Source organism: Apus apus, chromosome 1 (assembly GCF_020740795.1).
Source record: "Apus apus isolate bApuApu2 chromosome 1, bApuApu2.pri.cur, whole genome shotgun sequence".
Classification (NCBI taxonomy): domain Eukaryota; kingdom Metazoa; phylum Chordata; class Aves; order Apodiformes; family Apodidae; genus Apus; species Apus apus.
Window position 1 is genome coordinate 96667143 of NC_067282.1, and position 22112 is coordinate 96689254.

At 39.3% G+C, this 22112-nt stretch overlaps 1 protein-coding gene across 3 annotated transcripts in view; it reads left to right on the plus strand.

The window, feature by feature from the left end:
- The window catches only part of SIM2 (SIM bHLH transcription factor 2), a 58596-nt gene that overhangs the window by 29635 nt on the left and 6849 nt on the right, over window positions 1–22112 (plus strand). For 2 of the 3 annotated variants that reach the window (XM_051644202.1, XM_051644204.1), the window contains exons 5-10: window positions 5398–5501; window positions 7732–7931; window positions 12616–12722; window positions 18175–18322; window positions 20163–20331; window positions 21078–21486. In XM_051644202.1, the coding sequence (XP_051500162.1) occupies window positions 5398–5501; window positions 7732–7931; window positions 12616–12722; window positions 18175–18322; window positions 20163–20331; window positions 21078–21486 (1137 nt within the window). The remainder of the gene's footprint in view (window positions 1–5397; window positions 5502–7731; window positions 7932–12615; window positions 12723–18174; window positions 18323–20162; window positions 20332–21077; window positions 21487–22112) is intronic. The other variant, XM_051644203.1, reaches the window with a different exon arrangement.

The following is a 22112-nucleotide window of genomic DNA, read 5'->3' on the forward strand; positions in this document are numbered from 1 at the left end:
TAGAGGGAAACAAGTCACATTCAAGTAAAGAGGGAAAATAGATGCTTATATGGAAAGTAAAAGGGAAGATGGGAAAAGCAGACCCATGATGCAATACGTACACCCGTAAAGGTAAACGGCATTAAAATCTTTCATAGCAATACACAGCTGTTTGGTGGAATTACAGATGGCTATGGTAAACACTAGGGAAGGTGCAATTAAACAGACAGATTTCAGATGACATGTGGGAGACTTGCTTGAATAGTAGGTATTTGAAAGGAATGGTGCTGAGTAAGAGACACAATAGCAGTGAAGTTTAGCATGAGTTACAGCAAAATTTGCCATCTCCATGTGGTGACTGCTCACTTTTCTGAAACCTCAAGTGGCTGGGAGAGGAATGCCTGGAGAACAGCCCAGCAGAAAGGGATCTGGGGGTACTGGCTGATGTTACGCTGAGTATGGCCCTGACAGGGAAAACCACATCTTGGAATCCATCAAACATGGTATAACTATCCAATCAAAAGAGGTGACTATTCCACTGTATCCAGCGTTGATGTGGCCTCACCTTGAATGTTGTGTGCAGTTGGGCCCCACCATATAAGAAGGATATGAAGTCCTTGAATGCATCCAGAGAAGGGCAACAAAACTGGTGAAGGGGCTGCAAGGCATGTCCTGCGAGGAGTGGCTAAGGACTTTGGGTTTGTCTTATTCAGAGAAAAGGAGCCTGAGGGGCAACCTCATTGCTCTCTATAGCTTCCTGAGGAGAAGAAAATGCCCGTCTCTTCTCCCAGTGATAGAACACATGGGAATGGTTCAAAGCTGCACCAAGGGAGGTCTAGATAGGACATTAGGAAGCATTTCTTTACCAAGAAGGTGGTCAGACACTGAAATAGGCTTCCTAGAGAGGCGGTTGATGCCTCAAGCCTGTTTAAGAGCACCCCAATGCTTAAGAGGCATTTGGACAATGCCTGTAACAACACACTTTAACTTTTGGTAGGCCCTGAAGTGGTTGGGCAGTTGGACTAGATGATCATTGTAGGTCTCTCCTCTCCTCTCCCTCTCCTCTCCTCTCCTCCTTGTTGTCAGTTTCCAGTTTTGCAGCTTGCTTCTGGAAGCTGTAGTCAATGGGCCAACATAAGATTTAATACCTCCTCTGGTGACAAATGTGAATTTACATATGAGATTGTTTCACTCCAATCTAAAAAATTCCAAATATCACACTGTACAAAGAAACCTATTGGTTTCATCTTTTCTGTATGACAAACAGACATAGTTTATACATATTTTTTAACATTTTCCAAACACTTAAAGGAAAGGTGTTAACACCACTTACAGTGATGCATTTATATAGTTAACATTTCAGAATAATTGAACACAGTGCTTAAGCTTCAGTTATTAGACAGTATGAATATCCTCTAACAGTTAAGAAAGCTATTTTCTTTCTGTGTTGTTTATATTCTGATTCATTTTACTATTCATTATTCTCTCAAGTTTCATATGTATATATATATATATATGTTTAACCCACAGCTCTCTCATCCTTTAACTACTTAAGAACTTGGTAGCACTTGATTGGTTTCCTCTCTGTTTCAAACCTCTTTTACTTTCTTGGTAGTCTAAGATTCTTTCTGCTATTTATGTGCTGTGCTTACATGTTTGCTTGAAAGAACACTAGTGATGTCAACAATTGTATTACTAGGTCTAGATGCTTTATGTTGTTTATATAACAATATGTTATATTTTTTTAAGTTTTCCAAAATTTAATTCTGATTGATAAAATCACTTAACTCTCAATAATTGGTTACATTAACCTGTTTGTTAAGCTTGTTGTGTTTATTTTATATTTAATGTTTTTCTGTCTTCACTAATTTGAGACTTTCACTACATCCTTGGACATCTCTGGTCATTCTGCATTTACAGCAGATGCTGGCTATTTACGCTACAGGCTTTTTTCCTGCTTTATAACTGAGCTTTCATGCCTACTATCTTGTCTCAATTTCGAGATTAGTCTCTGCAGCAGGACAGCATGCAATAGTAATCACTCTCCTCATAGGTCATCTGATTTTTCCTATTTGAATATTCAGCGTCTCACTCTTTTCATGCTAAACCTCTAAGTACCTAAATTTCTTTCAACATTCTCTCTATGTATCTTTAGACCATCTTAATTGCATCAGGTACAGACTAGATGTGATATTTCAAGTTTTATATTATGTTATGGATATGCTAGCATCCAGTAGGATACCAGGTCTCTTTACTTCCAAATCAGCTTTATAATTCCTAATTTACTGTAGTTCTTTTTTACTTTGCTACTCCTTCTGTTACTTTCAAGGGTATTGGGGAGTCACTGTTCACAGATTATTTTATTATTTATCACAGAGATTATTTTATTCCCAGTGGGTGCACACAAACACACCTACGTACACAGAGACCACAAATGTCAGATCAACACAGACAGAAGAACACTGTTTTTACAGGCACACCACACAATTAGCACTTACATAAGTAAGAATAAGATAGATTGCCTGGTCCTGCTTTTCCTTACCATTGAGTCAGTCTCAAAGTTTGCTAGTAGATTTTACACTCACATGCATACACTCAAAAGGATCCCTCTCTGGTGGCTTTTGGATTCTTCAGCTTCAATCCTGTGAACAAAGTGCCAGACATCATGTAGCACCTGCATGTTATTAACTGGGAACCTTGACACAACCATTAGCTTTAATCAGTCTTGCAATAATCACAGCTAGCTGGTTAGAAGTGCTGTGGCACTCTACACCCACCTGTGCTAAGGGACATGCTGCATTACTAAACAACTGCATTAACAGTTGTTATGGCCCCAGAACATACAGGAATGGCCAGGCTCTTCTTTTCTCCTTTGGAAACACTCTGTTTTTTCCCACTCAAAATGACAGCTCTCACAGTGACACTGGGCTCCACACAACCACAAATGATCACTCTACATACACAGAAGAAGAGGAATGTTTACCATTATGTATACACTACTTTGGCATCCTCAGGTATAAAGGCAGTATGTCCCTCAGGGTCCAGATTCTGTTTGGCTATATGGGTTGTCTCTCCTTTTGCTTGCTTAAGGCCTGTTAATATCAGCTAGCTCAAGCCTCAAAAATGGAAGCTCACAAATGTGACCCCAGCTACCTCATGGATAACTCTTCCCTCTTTAGATCACAGGCAGGAGATGTAATTAATTTAAGAGACTAGGGTTTGTTGGTTCAGCAACACAATACTAAAAACTTAGTAATTTAATTATCAACAATTAATAAACACATCATTATTAAATTAGAGTTATATAATTTTGCACTTGATTACACAGAATGACAAAGCTACTGATTGTTACTTTTTAGTCTCACAAATCAAATGCAGCTATTATTGAATTACAATCATGTCACACTTCCCTCCCCATACTACTTGGTGCTAGGGTGCAACTCTGTCCCTCTTTAGTCTCTCCTCCTACACCATACAGTATCCTTGCCCTTGAATATTTTTAATCATCTTCCTGATTTTCTAAAGAACCTGTAGCTAGTTCTGAAGGCTGACATTCCAGTCAGTCTCTTGCTTACAGTATACCATCATGAAGGCAGGAAGACAAGACTCCTTAAACAGTGAGATAATTACCAATTTTACCTAACAAAAGAAAAATACTATCTTAGAGTCTGGGTACTACTCTAGTTTTATTGACACCTATAGACCACAATGTCTATCATAACCTGTTCCTGCTGGAATATTGAAGTTAGAGCTAATAGGGTTTTTCCGTTGCAATGCACGAGTCTGCAGTAACATTTAAAAATAAAGGAAGCATCAAACAGAAGGGTAATGAATAAGGTACCTGGAAGGAGCTTGCTACTGAAAGAAGACTCTTACAGATCTTGTGACAGGACATCGGAAAAGCTTAAGGCATTGCTTCCAATTCTACTGATCATCCCTTTTTTATAAAAGAATGCAAGTCCTTATAATTCCTACCAACTCAGTCCATGTCTTTGTACCCTCATTACTATGTGTTAATTATTTTTCTCCCCTGGCACCCTTGAAGGGAGAAAGTTACCTTTACTTTGTGTGCATGGGATCTCAGCAGAAAGAGAGCAAGAAACAGTGTTAGGTCACACAGAAAATCTGTATTGAAGCCATGAATTGCACCGATGTTCCTAACTCCCAGATCCATTCTTTATTCATGAGATCATGCTTCAGCAATAGAATTTGTACTGTATGACTTCCTCCCACCAAACCGTATACACTGAATTTAAAACTCTATAGTAGATGTGCCAGCTCATTTAAGTGCCTATTTTTCCCCATACGGATCTAATTTGCATTGGGAAGATAAATGGAAAATTCAAATACTCAGGAAGGCTGATACTATTTGAGATGCAGTACACACTGCATTTCTTTTCCCTCTTCACTGAATCATTTTGCTGTAGTTGTATCTTCAGACCTTTAAACTCAAAAGTTAATGTAGAGAGTTTATTGGTTTCCAGGTAGTGGTCTGAGGCACAAACCACTGCAGGTGTGTGGCTAAGAGGTGTTAACTGGGTGATGGATGCACAAAAATCCGGGAGCACAACAGTTAAATCAAGTTAAAGCAAGACTCCAGCTGAATACAGTGGACTTTGGATCAAACCCTGTGGGGAGTTAGGAGGTAATACACATTGCAACAAACCTGTAAACCTCTCTGCTTCATTGATTTTGTTGTTCACAAATGTATCAAATTAATGCTGTTGGTTTTGTTGGGGGGTTTTTCTGCATATAATTGTGTTCTGCCAAACTGGAGCTTTCGGTATAAAAAGCCAGAATTATTAATGATGTCTGAACTGTTATTGAGAAGAATTAACATTAAAGAAACTAGTAAATTATGTTTAGCAGTTAACCTGTGTATACCTGAGTAATATTTAAAACATTTCTGGAGTTCACCCAGGAAGACTGTTGTTTAAAAACTATTTATCAAGATTGTTTTGGAAAACAGTGAAACAGGTAAAAATATTGCATATGGAGGCCAGAAATTCACCAGTCTGGGCATGACTAGCTACATACGCTCAAATTATTACAAAACCAATGAATTTTCTTGTTTCCCACTCTGCTGTTATTTTGGAGAGTACCTTAATTTACCTGTGTTCCAAAGGAGGCATTTTGTTCCCTTCGTCAATATGGCCTGGTGCCTAGCTGTTCAGAAACAAGGTGATTGCCTCAAGAATGATGGTAAAAACAGAATTTTTGAGTTAGTCATGCTGATTTGTCCAACTTTCACAGGGAATCCTAACATGAAGGTGAAACAAATCCCAAGGGCAGAGATTGAATGGGCAAGTAGAATGGTTGACTTCTGTTGCTGCCAAGGGCTGAGACATAAACACATCTGTTAAATCATGAGAAGCAATGTTACGGACAGTTTTGAAATCTTCAGTAATAAATAAACAGTGTGGTTTGTGCTTTCAGAATATGAAATTGAGAGATCATTTTTCCTGAGAATGAAGTGTGTCCTAGCCAAGAGAAATGCAGGATTAACGTGCAGTGGCTACAAGGTAATGTAAATAAGCTTCCTCCCCACCCCCCAAGTATTCAACAAGTGACAAGTTTATTTATTTAGGTTTTCTTATGTATGTGTAGCTGAAACTAAAGTCTGTGATGGAAAGAATCAGAATAGATGAAAAAAATGCCACTGTTGATCGCAAATTCCCTTAGTAATGCAAGTTTATGCTCTCTCACAGTGAGCTGGAGTTTGCTTTGTGACACATTCCCACATCCTGATCTTCCAGATTGGGGAACTGGCTGGAGCACACTCATGGAGGTGAATGAGAGTGCACAGCCAGGTCTTACTGCCCCATGGAATTCAAGGCAGATGAGCAGGAACCCAGACACAGGAACTTGGAAGTCTTCCCACATTCCTCTGTCTTGATGTTACCATGCTCCAGCTGAGCAGCCACCCAGTTGCACCAGTCACCTCACTGGCTTGACCAGAACTACCTCAACATTAGTGTGACCAAAATGGTACCCTAAACAATCATGAATATCAGCTCAGGGTTGAACTGTATTAAACCACCAATTTTGTTTATACATCTTATGCTTGTGTTAATTTTCTATTTATTACATGAAAACAGAAGCCACAGGAAATCCTGAGATTATGTAATAACACCTGCCATTCAGGTAGTTCTTATTTTCAGCTTTACAGTGTGCCTTTGCTGCTCTTTGAGCAACACAGTATAATTCTGTCACTTAAACATCACAAAAGACAGGTACTTCACATACAATCTGACGAGGATTCATTTTGTTGAAGTCATTCAAAATCAAAAAGAAAAGCAAGCAAGAGAAGCAGAGATCTTCTGAGTATGTGTTCTAGGTCCAGATATGTATCTGCCTATTTATACTGCTATCTACCTGGTTAGACTGATAGTTCTTCATTACATGGACCCCTGTTTACTCAGCTGCTTCCCAGCCAAAAAATTATTCTGTCCCAAAGCTGAATCTGAAATCAGGTAAAAGAGTAGAGCTTGTAGTGATAATAACTTTGTACATTTTTTATTTTCCCCATTTATGACTGCTAATCAGGGGGATCACCTTCTTTCTTCTTTTACTCACTAGTAAAAGGTTATGCAGTGAAACATTTAAGGATGTTTTAATCTAGAGAGATGTTCACCTAAATTTATCCTCTCTACTTAGAGTCAAGACTTAATAATTTTTAATATATCACTTGAGTAGCTGAAGCACAACAAAAAATCATTAATTAAATAGTAGGGGAACTAGTAGGATCTGCTGAGAGATCTTAAATAAGTTTTGCTTGCTATTGTACTTTTGCTAAAGATAGTAATCTCATGGTGATTGGAGAGGAGGAATATTATACAAGAGGAGCCTACTATAGGTGACTGTTTACTATGTTGTTTAGAAGTACCAAGTACAGTGGAAATTAGTTATTTTCCATTGGATAGACTTAAAAGTCAAACAAATACAAAAATTAAGCTGAAGGATGTGTATTATGCTTGCTGTTTGGACTAGAAAATTGGTAAGAGTACAAATGATTTCTAAACACCAGAATTACATTAAACAAATCTTACTTTCTTATAGAGTCCCCAGGCTACAATTTTCTCCACTCTTTAGCTGACATTGTGATTTTTTTACATTCTGTTACTTAAGTTATCACTCCTGTGATTAGGAATCATATATGGGGATTCAGGAATCTGGTCTCAAGACCTTGGGCTTGGTCACATGTCAAAATAATGGTATCTCAACTTGACTGGAGAATTTTAAACCCATTTCTAGTGCATTTACATATACAGAACTTAGTCTTTACAAATGTGATGCATGATTCTCCACTGGATTTTTAAAATGTCTGTTTTTCATCAGAATATTAATTCATTAAAATTGAAAAGTTTATATATGCCTCTGCGTGTGTGAGAGTAATTTTAAAAAGCAATGTCCAGATTTTTCTATTAAAGAACAGGAATTCTGACTGTATCTACAAGAAATCTCTATCAAAGAGAGTTTTAATTATTAACAAGAAAGCAGCCTAGATAGTCCCAAAGAGCATGTGCTTTAATGCTGAATTAATCATGTTGGCAGTAAACACTAAAACTGCATTTACTGTGTTTTAATCTCCATTCATAATTTAACTGTGCTTCTGAAGCCTTAACAGATTATGCAGCATTTAAGTATTTTAAGGGTGTATTGTTTTATAACCTCATTGAAACTGGGTGGTCAGCTGACTTGCAGCCTCTTCCGTTGCCATCAGGTATTGAATATGTTTTCTTCTCATGCCAGGTGATCCATTGCAGTGGCTATTTGAAGATACGGCAGTATATGCTAGATATGTCTCTGTATGATTCCTGTTACCAAATCGTTGGACTGGTGGCTGTAGGTCAATCCTTACCTCCCAGTGCAATCACTGAGATCAAACTTCACAGTAACATGTTTATGTTCAGAGCAAGTTTGGACTTAAAACTAATATTCCTAGATTCCAGGTAAGCAGCTATTTAACTTCTAGCAGAAAATGTTTTACAAGTGTTATCATAAGTTAAAGCTTACAAACAGATCAATATATCCACGAAAAAGTAAAGTGGTCCAAAATAGGCCTGGAACACAAAGACCATGTGGGTTTCCAAAGCCCTTCAGATTGCTGGATTGAAAGAACCTATACAATTTAACCTATAGTTACTTACAGCTTCAGAGAGTCAAATAAAGGCTTCTTGCTGTGAGCAATAGGCAGATGAGCAGTAATACATTTTTACCTTAAAGGACACAAATTTTAACATACAAAGCTAATGAAAAGAATAAGATTGTGTCACCATCACCATATCAGTTGTAGTCAATGGCTCAATGTCCAAATGGAGGCAGGTGACAAGTGCTGTCCCTCAGGGGTCAATATTGGGATCAGTGCTGTTTAACATCTTTATTGGAGATATGGACAGTGAGATTGAGTGTATCCTCAGCAAGTTTGTTGATGATACCAAGCTGTGTGGTGTGGCTGACACCCAAGAGGGAAGGGAGGCCATCCAGAGGGACCCTGACAGGCTGGAGAGGTGGGCCAGTGCCAACCTCATGAAGTTCAGCAAGGCCAAGCGCAAGGTCCTGCACCTGAGTTGGCAAAACTCCAGACACAAATCCAGGCTGGGGAGAGAATGGCTGGAGAGCAGTCCTGAGGAGAAGGACTTGGGATTGGTAGTAGATGAGAAGCTCGACATGAGCCACCAGTGTGCGCTGGAGCCCAGAGAGCCAAACACATCCTGGGCTGCATCAAAAGAAGTGTGACCAGCAGGGCCAGGGAGGTGATTCTGCCCCTCTGCTCCGCTCTGGTGAGACCACACCTGGAATACTGTGTACAGTTCTGGTGCCCTCAGCACAAGAAAGATATAGAACTGTTGCAGAGGATCCAGAAAAGGGCCTCAAAGATGACCAAAGGCCTGGAGCACCTCTGCTATGAAGACAGGCTGAGAAAGTTGGGGCTGTTCAGCCTGGAGAAGGGAAGGCTCCAGGGAGATCTTATAGCAGCCTTCCAGTACTTGAAAGGGGCCTACAAGAAATCTGGGGAGGGGCTTTTCATCAGAGAAGATAGTGATAAGACAAGGGGTAATGGTTTTAAACTGAGAGAGGGGAGATTTAGGTTAGATATTAGGAAGAAATTCTTCACTATAAGGGTGGTGAGGTACTGGAATAGATTGCCCCAGGAGGTTGTTGATGCCCCATCCCTGAAGGTTTTTAAGGCCAGGTTGGATAAGGTTTTGTGCAACCTGGTCTAGTGGTGGGGTTCCCTGCTCATGGCAGGGGGGTTGGAACTTGATGATCTTTAAGTTCCCTTCCAACCTTAATGATTCTATAATTCTATGGTTCTATCCTTGACCTAAAAAACAAAACAAAACAAAACAAAAACCAAACACACACACAAAAAACCCAAACCAACAAAAAAAGCCCAACAAACAAAAAAACCCCACAAGACTGAAACACTGAGGTCAAATGACCTGCTGGGGTCATCCAGAAAACTTTTGAAAGAGTAGTAAGAAAACATAGTCTTCTGCACTTTAGTGTAATGCTTTAACAATTCAACCAACCCTACTAATGGGGTTGTGAGAATGAAAACAAATTAAATTGGGTACTACAGGAAAACACAGCTTTCTGAAACAAAACTTGGGAAAATGGCTGTTGCTGAGGAAAGAGAACCCTGCCTCCACTCAGCCGATATAGGTCACACAGCAGCTGAGAACACAAAAACAGAACTGAAGGAGCTGTGAAACTACTCATTTATCTCTTTTTGAAACATGGTAGTCTTTTAGTATACAATGGTACTCTGTACAGCGCAGTTCAAGATACCTTGAGGGGAAAAGTCCAATTTCCAGACAATATAACAGATTTTACTATGACAGGATGACAATTCTTTGAAAACCCCTGCATGTAGAGTAGTATGTCATATACTCTCTCATTTTCCTGGCTTGCTAGATTTGTAAGAAGCAGATATTGTATTAATGTGTAACAGTGAAAAAGAGTCTGTATCCAAGACAGTGGGGAAGTTTTGCACAGCAGGCCAACCATGCAAGAACATGCTCTTCTCTGTGCTAAGTCAGCTAGATAGTGGGCCATCAGCTGCTAAAATACAAAGACCCAGTTGTCTCTGGAATTCTTCCCTTTTTTGGCATGCTTAATGTAATAGGTACAAAGAAGCACAAGGTGTTCAGCAACATGTCTTTGCATGTGGAAAAAATGGAAATTCTCTGCCTAAGAGGAACTGCCTGGAGACACAAGTGTCTTCAAAGGAGACAGTGTAACCAGAGGTGTTGACAGGAGCACAGATAGAACCAGTACTGTTGCATAGCTGTGTTTACCAAAGAGCAGGTGGGTATTGTCCACAGGCAGGACAATCAGGGACAAAGCATTACCAAAGCCCTTTGCTCTCCCAGCTGTGCAAACCAAATTATATTTGCTCAGAGCAGGGAGATGTTAGGAGTAAGACAAAACTGTTTGCAGGCTTGCTTCTGGTATCCATACAAGGAAACATGTTGCTAGATCTTCCGAGGTAACCATCACAGCTAGCAGCAAAATACAACAGCCTTAGGAAGGAGCAGTAAAATAAGCCCCTCTAGACACTTGATACAACGTAAAACATACAAGCGTTCATTTGTCAAGGTCACTTGGAAAAGGAGACAGTTACTTCCCTCCAAAGTGATCTGCCTGTTCTGATTTTCTGTTTGCAGCCTATTATTCATTGTTCCATGGCATACAAAGGATTTAGGGAACTCTAGAGGGCAGAACTGATCATTGGGGCAAGCTCTGTTTCCTTCTGTGTGCTCTCTTACATGCAAAGAACAATCTTCAGAGCCCAGGCTCCCTGCTGTGGCTCATTGAGGGGTTGGCTTTGCGTTAAGGATGTCAAGCAGCTGAGTTTATTACCAGATTCAAACTCTTCAAAAGTCTGGGTGTCCTCCTAACTGTTAATGATGGGGTTTTTTTGGCCTACAGGAAAACTAGCTTCAAAGTGAGGCTGCACCTCCATAAAAATAAACACCGGGCTTATGCTTGTGGCATTTTTATATTATTTTTATTTTTTATTACCTGTTTGTCTACTCACCAATTAAGTGATCAGGATGAAACTGCCATCCTTGTTTTAACTGCAGTAAAGTCAAAAGGAGCACTGAAACTTGAACAAGATCGTTCACCAGTATTTCACTATGCTGATAGGCTTAATTGAAAATTTGGGCACCTAGAATTAAATTAGACTGAGAAGGTGGGGTTTTTTGTTTGTTTTTCTGATTGCCTTCAGAAGAATCCAACTCCACAATGCTCTCTCTCAAGTAGAATGTGAAGTCCTCAGTCTTTGTGGGGTCCACATAATTGCTTGGTGTCAGGGTAAGAGTAAAGAAGGTGCATAATAGTTAAAAAAGGAAAAAAAAAAAAAAGTAACGAAAGTTTCCATTATCCCAAATGACTCCTTGCTTGACACCTCTGCATTAATTTTTGTAGGTACTACTGTGTCATTCTCTGATACAGTATATCCTCATTAGTGTTTACATTCAGATCAGAAACATTTTGAAGTGAATGTCCTGATGGTCCCAACTCATTGCACTGTAACTCATGTCATGAAGAGGCCTTAGGCATGTGAACTGAATTCCTTCTCATGAATGTGAATTGGAAGACAACCAAGTCTAAGGCACTCTAATTATCAAAAGCTTTCAGTATACAGACCTAGGCTACAGCAAGTACCAAGTAAAAGACCCAAAATTAAAATACGCAAATGCATCTGCTGCCACAGAAGTAGATCCTCAGCAGCAACAATTTTACTCTACAGATTGCCTGCTAATGGACTGTGTTGGTTGTTAGTGTAGACGTGCCTTTCTGTGGTACCTCTGTTCTGCCTTTTCAGGGGAAGAAAGCCCAGAATAGCTTTAAACACCCCCAACAACACTAGGTAAAGAAGACACGTTACAGCTGAGCTGCACAATGTACTTTAAGGATTTTTGTTCTCAAGCAACAGTGTTAAGTAAACAAAAGTCCATTTTGAAACATGAAGTTTGACTCTTCAGGTGTAACCCAGTATAAGTTTGACCAATGTAGACTGGTTCTTTAACATCTGCAGAGATGATGCTGTTTCAAATTTGTTCCATTATTCTACTTTTCATCATGTGAGGGTGTTTTTCTGAAGTCTAGCTTCAGTCTTCTTTTTCTTAGCTCATGGTCTTCATAGCTCCTTGTCTTTCCACATCCTCAGCTGGAAAAAGCTCCTGCTTCCTTCTTTTGTAAGGTGTTAGGTTGAATTTATTTATAGACCATGATCACAGCTTCTGTGGACTGACGCATGCTACACTTGTGTATTTGCAAAAGCAAATGAAAATGTGTCAGCAGTTCACAAGAGTAGTTTAATTGTTTCATGAATGGTTGCTCGACTGGATTTTTGTGCAAAGGATCATGCATGGCAGTGGCAAAAGCCCAAGGTGGACATAACTAGAACTCCTTTTCCTGTGCATAGAGCTGGCCAGGAAATAGCTGCACCTTGCTTTGGCTGGTTTGAGGGGGTTTATTTTCTTACAAAGATGAGGACTGTGTTTCCAAAACTAACAGTTTGTCCTCTAGGCACCTGATCCGTTGGCATAATCAAATACTAGTTTAATGAAATGGAATATTCCTAGGTACCTTGTTTATGATGAAATCTTCCTTTTACAGGGTGACTGAATTAACTGGATATGAGCCCCAAGATCTGATAGAAAAAACCCTTTACCATCATGTTCATGGCTGTGATGTGTTTCATTTACGATATGCTCATCATCTGCGTAAGTAAAAAGAACGCTAGACTGAAATTTAGTAAGTAGAGTGGGAAGTTTTGCAGACTACAGGTGCTATGTTGGAAAGTAGAGAAAACTTTCCAAATGTCGACTGGAGCTAGATTTTTAAATGTGCTTGGCTATCACTTAAGGAAACCATAAGCTAGATATTCAATAAGATATGTTTCTGGGGGGAAAAAACCCAAACATATATATATAAAAAAATCTGGCCACTTCTATCTTTCTGCTTAAAGGATCTAGGCTCTTTTGAAAATTTGGACTTGGTTCTGGGTGACGAATTCTTGAAGGAAAAAAACAAGAGCGAGTTAGTGAGAGAAGAAAATTTACTGAACTTTACTAGCTTCCCTTGTTAAAAGAAAAACTATGCAACAGCTCCCAATTCCTCTGAAATATGTTAGTAATAAACAACCCATGTTTGAAGTGAATACAAACAACAACAACAAAAAATTCCTTAGATGAATATTCATTAATAGCATGTGGATGAGGTTTGGAAAATGCAGTGTCGAGAAAAAAAAATTACACATTTAATAATTCCTCATCTGCCAACAGAGACTCTAATCATATCTTCAAACATCTGGATTTGGGAAGTAGTTCATTCAGTAGCACATTAATTTGAGAAGCAAATTGAGGGAATAGCTGAACTCTGGATTTGGCTCAGTTTGCTGCAGCCCATATGATGGAAAGATGACATCCAAAACCAAATGTCAGTGAATTTTTTTCCAGATTGCTCCTTCTGGGCTGACAGCAGCCAGAGTCAAATCCTTATCGTAGGCTTCCTGAAAGAGAACATAGTCAGTTCTTCACCTTAATATGTACTATTCATGAGGATCTGGAATATAAAGGAGGTTGTAACTGTATTAGGCAAGTCAGTGTTGAAATCCCAAGTGCTGAATTCTCTTGATGGCAGTGTGTACTACACCTAGGCTCTGGGCTATTGCAAACTAAAAACTAGAATGAACAGTGTACATGGCAACTTCCTGTTGTGGGCACCCTCTTTGTAGTGCTAACATCTGCATCTGGATGTGACTGTTGACCTGTACAAAATATTGCTCATCATTTTCACAAGACTACTTGAGAAACCCATGTCAACCAGTATAAAGATGATTCCGTTGCTGCCACAATCATGTCTGGAAAACAGTTTTTCATTTTAGAGCAGTGATGGATAATTTTGTGTGCACAGCAGAAGACCTGGCTACAAGTTTCATCTAGGTATGACTGGAATTTTAAAAAAAGAGACACATTATGTTTATTGAATTAACATCCCTAACCTCCTCCCACAATAAAATAAACAAACCCTCAACCAAACAGAAGAACTAAAAGCAGTTCTCTGGATACTCTATCTGAATTACAAAGATAAATTATTATAAAGTTTAAAAACAGAAGAAAACTTGAGACACATGCATAGAAATTTATGAAAGTTTCACAGCAAATAAATGCCAAGAAGCAAAAAATAATGGCTAATGCTTGGGCAACAGTGGGAACAATGCAGAATCACAGTCAGAGTACCAAGTAATAAGAATTATTAAAACAGATGTAAAGTGTACAAACTTCCTCTGGGGAGCACTGTTATAACTCCCCCATCATCCATCAGTAAATGTCTTAGGAAGATGTACAGTAAAAGGTTGGCCAGTTTGACATACTGTTTTATAAAGCAATTTGATGATTAAGTGTCATCTGATGAAGAAAGCTGGAGAGAAATATCTTACACATAATAAGGGTATTAAGACAAAAAAAAAAGAAAAGGCAACCCTAAACTAGGGTAGCAAATTGCTTTTTAAAGGAGGAAAAAATAATTCCCAAACTGAAGACCTGAAGCATCTGAGCTTTAAGTTAGGCAGTGCAGAGAACAAAACAAAGGAAACAGTTAGGGAAACAAGTTAGAAGGGATATCAGACTATGAGGAATACGTAGATGTCAATATTCGCCTCAGGTGTGCTGGCAGCAAACAATGCTTCCTGTTTTAACATTTGATTAGCTTCCAGCTACATGAAAAATCTTCTGGCCTTTGAACTAGTGCTATTTATTTCTATAGCACCATCAATATACACAGTGTTTGCTCTGCAACTGGGGAAATGTGGACATACAAATTAAGAGCCCCTGCCTAAGGACCTTGCATTCTAAAAGACAGAGTAGAGAAACTGTTTCAGTACAGACAAAGCACTCCTCTGTTTCAGTATAGACAAAACATTTTTTTGGCCCAGAGAAATCACTCAGTTTGTATCATCCTCTCTCTGTGAGGATGATTTTGTGCATCCCACATGTTGTAACATTATTGTACTTCCCACATAAACTTTTACAGAAGTCACATCTCTGTGCCATGGCAAGGCAAGCCCCAGCGGATGTCATCATTAAACTGTTTTGCCACTTACTGAAGTCAACCTATGTATTTATAGAGCCTACCCTATAGCAAAGCACAGTTTACACTCAGTCAATGCTATTAAGTCTATTTTTGCTTCCCCAGCAATCAAGCCTTCTGCCAGAGATGCACCAGTTTTTTAGAGGGTAAAAGAACTGTAGAGTCTGCTAGGGCACCATCCACTGACCACGCTGCTCGAGGGCTGGACTGCTGACATGCCAGGTTCTGTGCGCCAGGGAAGATAAAACAATTGCTGTGAGTGAGGAACCAAGAACTCTGTTTCTCTTAGTGATATCCTTAAGTGCAGGCTAGGAACTCCCAGCCACATGGCCATGAGCCTGCTGGAGCCTTTTAAAATAGCCATCCATGACAGACCAGAAGGAACAGCCCAGGCAGCCGAGTGCCTTTTTCAGCTTGCTCGCTAAACCAGGAGGGAACCACAACAGTGGAACACCCAGTTACAAATGGCACATCTAAGAGCCAAGGTTAAAGCCGCTGAATCCTCCCCATTTGATTGCAGCAGATGCCACCAAGAAGTCTGAGCCTGTACAGATTGTCTTGGTAGTGGATTTACCTCACTCCCATTTCTGAGGTTTCCCAATCAGCGTCCAAAAAGGGTAATTTAACACAGAGCCAAATGGAAACTGACCTCATTTACTGTATCGGAAGCACAGTTCCTGTCCCCTAGCCAAGGTCAGACTTCCCCCAGATTGCTAAAAATGCAGAAGATAGGGGTCCTCCCCTGTCCCAGGAGAAATACTGGTTTATCCATATAATTAAGAAGGAAAGCTGAATACTGTAGACATCAGCAGTTTTCACATCTTTTAAAGTACTGTCTTAACTACAGCTAAAACAGGAATTTAAAACTAAATCAGTAAGAGAAAGTAAAAACTAGTTCCAAATCACATGGAAGAAATTTGTTATAGCTAGTGATCCATTACAGAGTTAATTTCTGATTTGAAAGACTGAGTAGCAAAGCATTTTGAATTAAAAGAAAACCTGACTATGAAACTAGCACAAGGACTTAGTTCTAAAGAGCCTAGACCACATTACAAAAAATATCTGTTAGATAGTCTAGTCCAAAATATAAGCATCATTTCCTAGAACTGGGCCACTTGGATTACAGAACATCAAAAAACATAGTGATTCCACGGCATACAGTTGATTTTTAACATGTATTGTTAGAACAGTTTTATTTGTTATTGTTACACTGAATCTTTGAGTGGCAGCCACAAGACCTTTACCTTGGAGCAATATATTGGACTCAGTATATATCTTCATATTTTATAGGTGTGCTTACATACACACATATTCCTTATTATATTCCTAAATATCCAAATATACACACACCACCACCCCATAGAGTATTTTATGTAGAAATGTAGGCATTAAAAAGGACACTAGCAAATATGAGGCAAATCTAAGAGAGCTGTCAAACTCTAAATAGTTTGGTGTCAGTGAGGATGGGTTTTGAATGTCTTGCAAGATGTTGTTGTTTATCTTGTTGCTTTCCAAATGGACAGCATATCCTTTAATTGAAGGACAACTGACAGTTCCAGAAAGACCTGTCTATAGTTATTTTGTAAGGGCTTGATCTTCTTAGGGAGATCACCTGAATTGAGGAAAAGTTTAAATATGTTGTGACATGCACAGATGGACGGGTGACTAAGCACTCCAGAGAGATTACCTATATGCTACAGACTTAGGGGACCTTTTAGCAAGAACAAGAACTCTTTTATTTCTGCCAGTCTTACATTGGGCTATTCACATTATTAGCATTATTGCGGTCTCTGATTACTATTGAAATTACAAATCCCTACTCCTCCAAGTAACAACAGAACAACAAAAAGCCAACCCCAGCAATGACTGAGCCATATTGTTAATCACCAAACTGCATTCTTTAGTTCCCATTTTAACATTGGATGCCTTCCCTGTCAGAAAAATCTTCTATGAGTACTAAAGATAAGGCCATATAGTTTCATTTCAAGTGGTTATTTGCTTTACTAGAGTTGGCTGAAAGATAAAGCTGATGTTTGATTTCCTTATTAAGTATCTGCTCCCACAACCAGCATGTACAATAAGAGGACCAATTTACAATGAGCTTTGCTATTAAGTTCAGTCCAGTACAAGCCCAACATTTGCAAGCAGTAATTCCATTTCTTAATAATGAATTATATAAGGGAATTGCAGCTATTTATCACTTCTTTTGGACACAGTTTGTGTAGCAAGCTCAGTCCCTTATTTCTTAATTTAAAAATAAATAACTGATTGTAGAGAAGAGTAAGAAGATGGAGTTTCCTACAGGAATGCTCCAGGATTACACAAGAGAAGAGCTGCCTTTGAAGGCTGGGCATTATCTTCTAGTGAATCATTAGATAAATGCTTGGCACTGAACCAGAAATTTTTGTGGCTAGATTAAATATTTAGAGATGATGCATAACTGCTATTATAGCATAACCTTATGCCAAAATTTCTTTGTTCACAAAAATTCCCAACTGTTATATGGAGGATTACATTTCTAGTGAAATCTATCAGATAATTTGATCACATCTCTGGCCTTGTCTTTATTTGAATGCTTAAGAGCCAAATAACATTTGAATTTCACCCTTTTAAATACATTTTCAAAATGTTGAGCTTACAGAGGAAAAAGCATTATAGCATAAAACACATCACAAAATACACAATAATCTATCAAGCTATGAATGACAAAAGTGCTTCCAAATATACTGGAAAAATTCAAGCTAGTTGTGCCCACTTCAAAATACTTTTGCTGCCTTGAACTTCTATTTTTCAATTAGAAGATTAGAAACAGTAAGTGTTTTTGCAGAAGCAAGCATGAGAGAGCAGGGTGAACTGAAAAAGAAGGCAAACCTTAACAGTTTGCAACATACAACTGTGTGACCTTGTGAAACTATGTAAAGCAGCAGGACAGATACCTTTGCAGGGGAGCTACTTAAAGTTTGGTGGGAGGAGGCTTAAGGGAAGGGGAGGAGGGAGAAAAGTTCCTGCCTTGCAAATACATCTCTCCAGGAAGTGGTCACAAGTCCAAGCAATGTGAAGAGCTTTTGTGTGTTGTATTTACAGTGTTGGTGAAAGGCCAAGTCACAACCAAGTACTATCGACTACTGTCCAAGCACGGAGGCTGGGTGTGGGTACAGAGCTACGCTACTATTGTGCATAACAGCCGTTCATCACGGCCTCACTGCATAGTGAGTGTCAATTATGTCCTTACGTAAGTCAAAATACTTCGTACCATTATGTGTTATGAGTAATCGATTCATTACTAAATCCTTTAAAGTCTGTTTTGTTTGTGCATTCCAGTATCATTCTGTGCTTGTACATTGCTGCCACTTTCTCTGCTCATATCCTCTCTCTTTAGTTACACTGGACGAAAAAGAGCTTGTATTCCTGATGACTAGTTGTACACCATATTCTTGAATGGAATGCCACTTGTAGCCATTCATTATAGACCTGGAACCCAATTTTGTAACTGACATCAGAACTGTGCTGGTGCCAGACACAATGAAAGCTGCTGCTACCCAGCAGAGGTCACAGTGTCAATCTGGGAGACACACACATGGTAGGAAGTGTTACTTCTTTCAGGGACAGGTGAATCACTGAGGATTCCCTCACTTGCCTTGGGTTGCACAGGATACTCAGGGCAAAACTATATTCTCACAATGACAAGTAGCTCCCTCTGAGCTGGGGAAGGTACAACAGTTTGGACCAGTAGTTTATGAATTCTAGTTCAAGGCATGAAGTTGTCACAAAATTCCTATTTGATATAAACCTGAGAGAGTTAGAAATCTATATTGAATAAGACGGATAAGTAACAGGGAAGCAGACAGTGACTGAAGTGACTGTCTGTGGGGAGAAACTTAAAAAAAGGATAGTGGGCACACCTTGTGTTGAAAATTATAAAAAAACCCAAAAAACAGGAAACTATATAGTCTTTTATTTTATCTAGACCACTCCATTTCTTATCTGCCTTGAAAGTAAGATGTCTTTGCATGCTGTGTGTGGTAGGATCATGTCTGTTTGCATATTACAGTGTTGGTCTCTGATACCTGACCTTGGGGAGTTAGAGTATATGAATTGAGAAACTACAGGGTGTTTCCTTACACTACTTACAGGAGGCATTCAGTCCTAGACACACTGGCTAATGCTGCCCTCATCCCTTTACAGAACTGAGAGCCAGCAGCACAAGGGAAAGACAGGCCTGCAACTTGTTTGAGTCCCATGAATTGGGGCAAGTGATTTGAGTAAAAAGGAGGAAATTGGGCTAGAGACATACAGCATATTCTGGAGTTAAATTTACTTCCACATTAATCACCTTCAAAAAGAGATGGAAAGGAGTTTAGATAGGTATTAAAAGAGAAGTAATGTTTTTTCTAGTTATCCTTTCAAAAATATGTTCCCCTGTTGCTACTGACAAAATGAGGGAAGACCATTTAATCATCAGATACTTATCAAGTAATGTTTTAAATATGATACACAATCTGTTCTTGATTTGTTTTTTAGCCTCTTTTGTAAAAAAAATCTGCCCTGAGGCAGATAAAACTGAACAGAACAGAGTAGAATGAGTCTAGAGACTGTGAGAAAAAACAACATGGCAGCTCCCGTAGTCTAGTTTACAAGGACGTTGTGCTGACAGGAGAGGAACATTGCAATTCTTCCTTTCCTTGGGGCGAATTGTCAGAGCCAGGGCAGAGACCGATTGAAGAGGGGACAGACAAATTGATCTGTGTCTTCTATCAGCTGCCGAAGCTGTGATTCCAAACAGCAGGGTGTCTCAGATGGCTGAGAACTTGGCATAGCTTAGGTTCACAGTGGGCACATGTAGTACAAACATATCAACAATGGAATGTCTCCCATAGACTTGCATGGGGATGGGGTCAGACGATAAAATTCACTGCCTGCTGACATCCTCAGCCTTGCACTGCAGACTCAGTGAAAGTCTTAGAAGAATTAAAATGAAAACATTGTGAAAGCTAACATGTATTTTCAAAAGAGTTCTTTTGGAATTGTGCAGTATGTTTGAGTATGTAATTTATTGGACTGTTCTTTTGCAGAGATATTGAGTATAAGGAACTTCAGTTGTCACTGGACCAGGTTACCATTTCTAAGTCACAGTTTCCATGCAGAAACTCAGTATCTACCTCGCAGGAAACCAGGAAAATAGTAAAACCCAAAAGTAATAAAATGAAGGCAAAACTCCGAACAACACCTTACCCACAGCAGGTAACTTTTTCAGCAATATCTACTTACCAATTGTTGTGGTAGCATGTTTGGGACAGGACAGAGATCATCTGGAACTGAACTTACTGTAAAACTGACTATAGTATGCTCTGCCATAGGAACTCCTTGTAGGCTGGAATACAATTAGAACCTTTTGTTCTTGGGTTGGACAGCACAAGTAGTACAAACCAACTCTGGCAAGTGATGCAAACACAATAACAGTGAATGCAGTGAGCAAATACACTGCATTCAAACCAGTGAGAGCCCAAAAAGCATTTGGAATCTGGAGAGGAGGGTGGGAGAGACTGGGAAGAGAAAATCTTCATGGTAGAAGCTGATGCAAAGGACATATTTTGTGTTCCTATCATTTCAAAGCTTGACCTGCCAACAGACGTAAAATCAGGTCTGCTACTCCATTAATTCTTGACTCCTGGTGCTTTGGAACAACATTCTGCCCTCTGATATTTACAATTGCCTACACTATTACCTGAAATCCAGCTGGCAGAATTCTCAAATAAACCCTTGATATTAGAATGACGAATATTTTTTTTGTCTGCATCTTAAGTGAGGGTAAAGTTACCACAACTTCAAGCAACTTCAAACGCACTGGTGAGCCAATCCCTTCAGTCGATGAGACTGCAACTCGAGGAGGCCCTGCTTTGGGCACCTGTATATGTTATGCAGTTTCATAGAAAAGTTAATAATTTAACTCTCTTCCCCTTCTTTTTTTTTTTTTCCTTTTCCCCTAGCAATATAGCTCATTCCAAACAGACAAACTGGAATGCAGCCAGGTGGGAAACTGGCGATCCAGCCCTGCAGTGAACGCTGCCACCATTCAAGAACAAAACTTCCATTCAGAAAACAGTGAACTTTTATATGCCCCGTCATATAGCTTGCCTTTCTCTTACCATTATGGACACTTTCCTGTAGATTCCCATGTCTTCAGTAGCAAAAAGCAAGTGCTGCCTTCAAAGTTTGGGCAGCCTCAAGGAGCACCTTGTGAAGTGGCTCGATTTTTCTTGAGTACACTGCAGACAAATGGAGAATGCCAGTGGCATTATGCCAACTCCTTGGTACCCAACAGCCAGTCACCATCCAAAAATCTTCCTGATCAGCCAGTGAACATCATCCGACATAATCTCGCACAGAGTTATGAAGGTGGGTGTCACTTTGAAAAAAGAAAAAAAGAAAAGCAAATCTGTGGGGTGTCTGGGAAAGATTTGTAACTGTAGTTTGAAAACAGAGATTACAAGAAACAGAAAATCAGAATCAGTGAAGTGTATCAACTGCATCGTTTATAGTATTTACATGTTGATACCTCTTCCCATTACCACAAGCACTTGATTAGGAATATTATCAAAGCATCAGTTGCAAAAATGTATTCACCAGAATCACTTTTAGAACAGGGCAGAGATACCACCACCTTCAATACTGGCACAATTTACCTTCATGTTTTGCGCTATCAGAATTACTTAGTGGAATTGCTCAGGCAAGTTATTCCTGAAGTCAGAAAGAATCAAATTTACTTAAATTCACAGACAGAAATTAAAATAAACATGATCTATTTCCATAAAAATTGAAGGCTGTACTTTCTGAGTATGAAGCCATACTGAATGTCTTTACCTTATAGGTACTACAGTGAATGAGTAAATGAAATGCACTGTCTTCTGCTTTATTTGCAAATGTCTTCAGTGCTCCTCCTCAATCAACAGCACTAGCGCTCTATACAGATGGTCAGCTCAAATACTTTGAATAAAGCACTGAAGACACTGATTTCTCTGAGG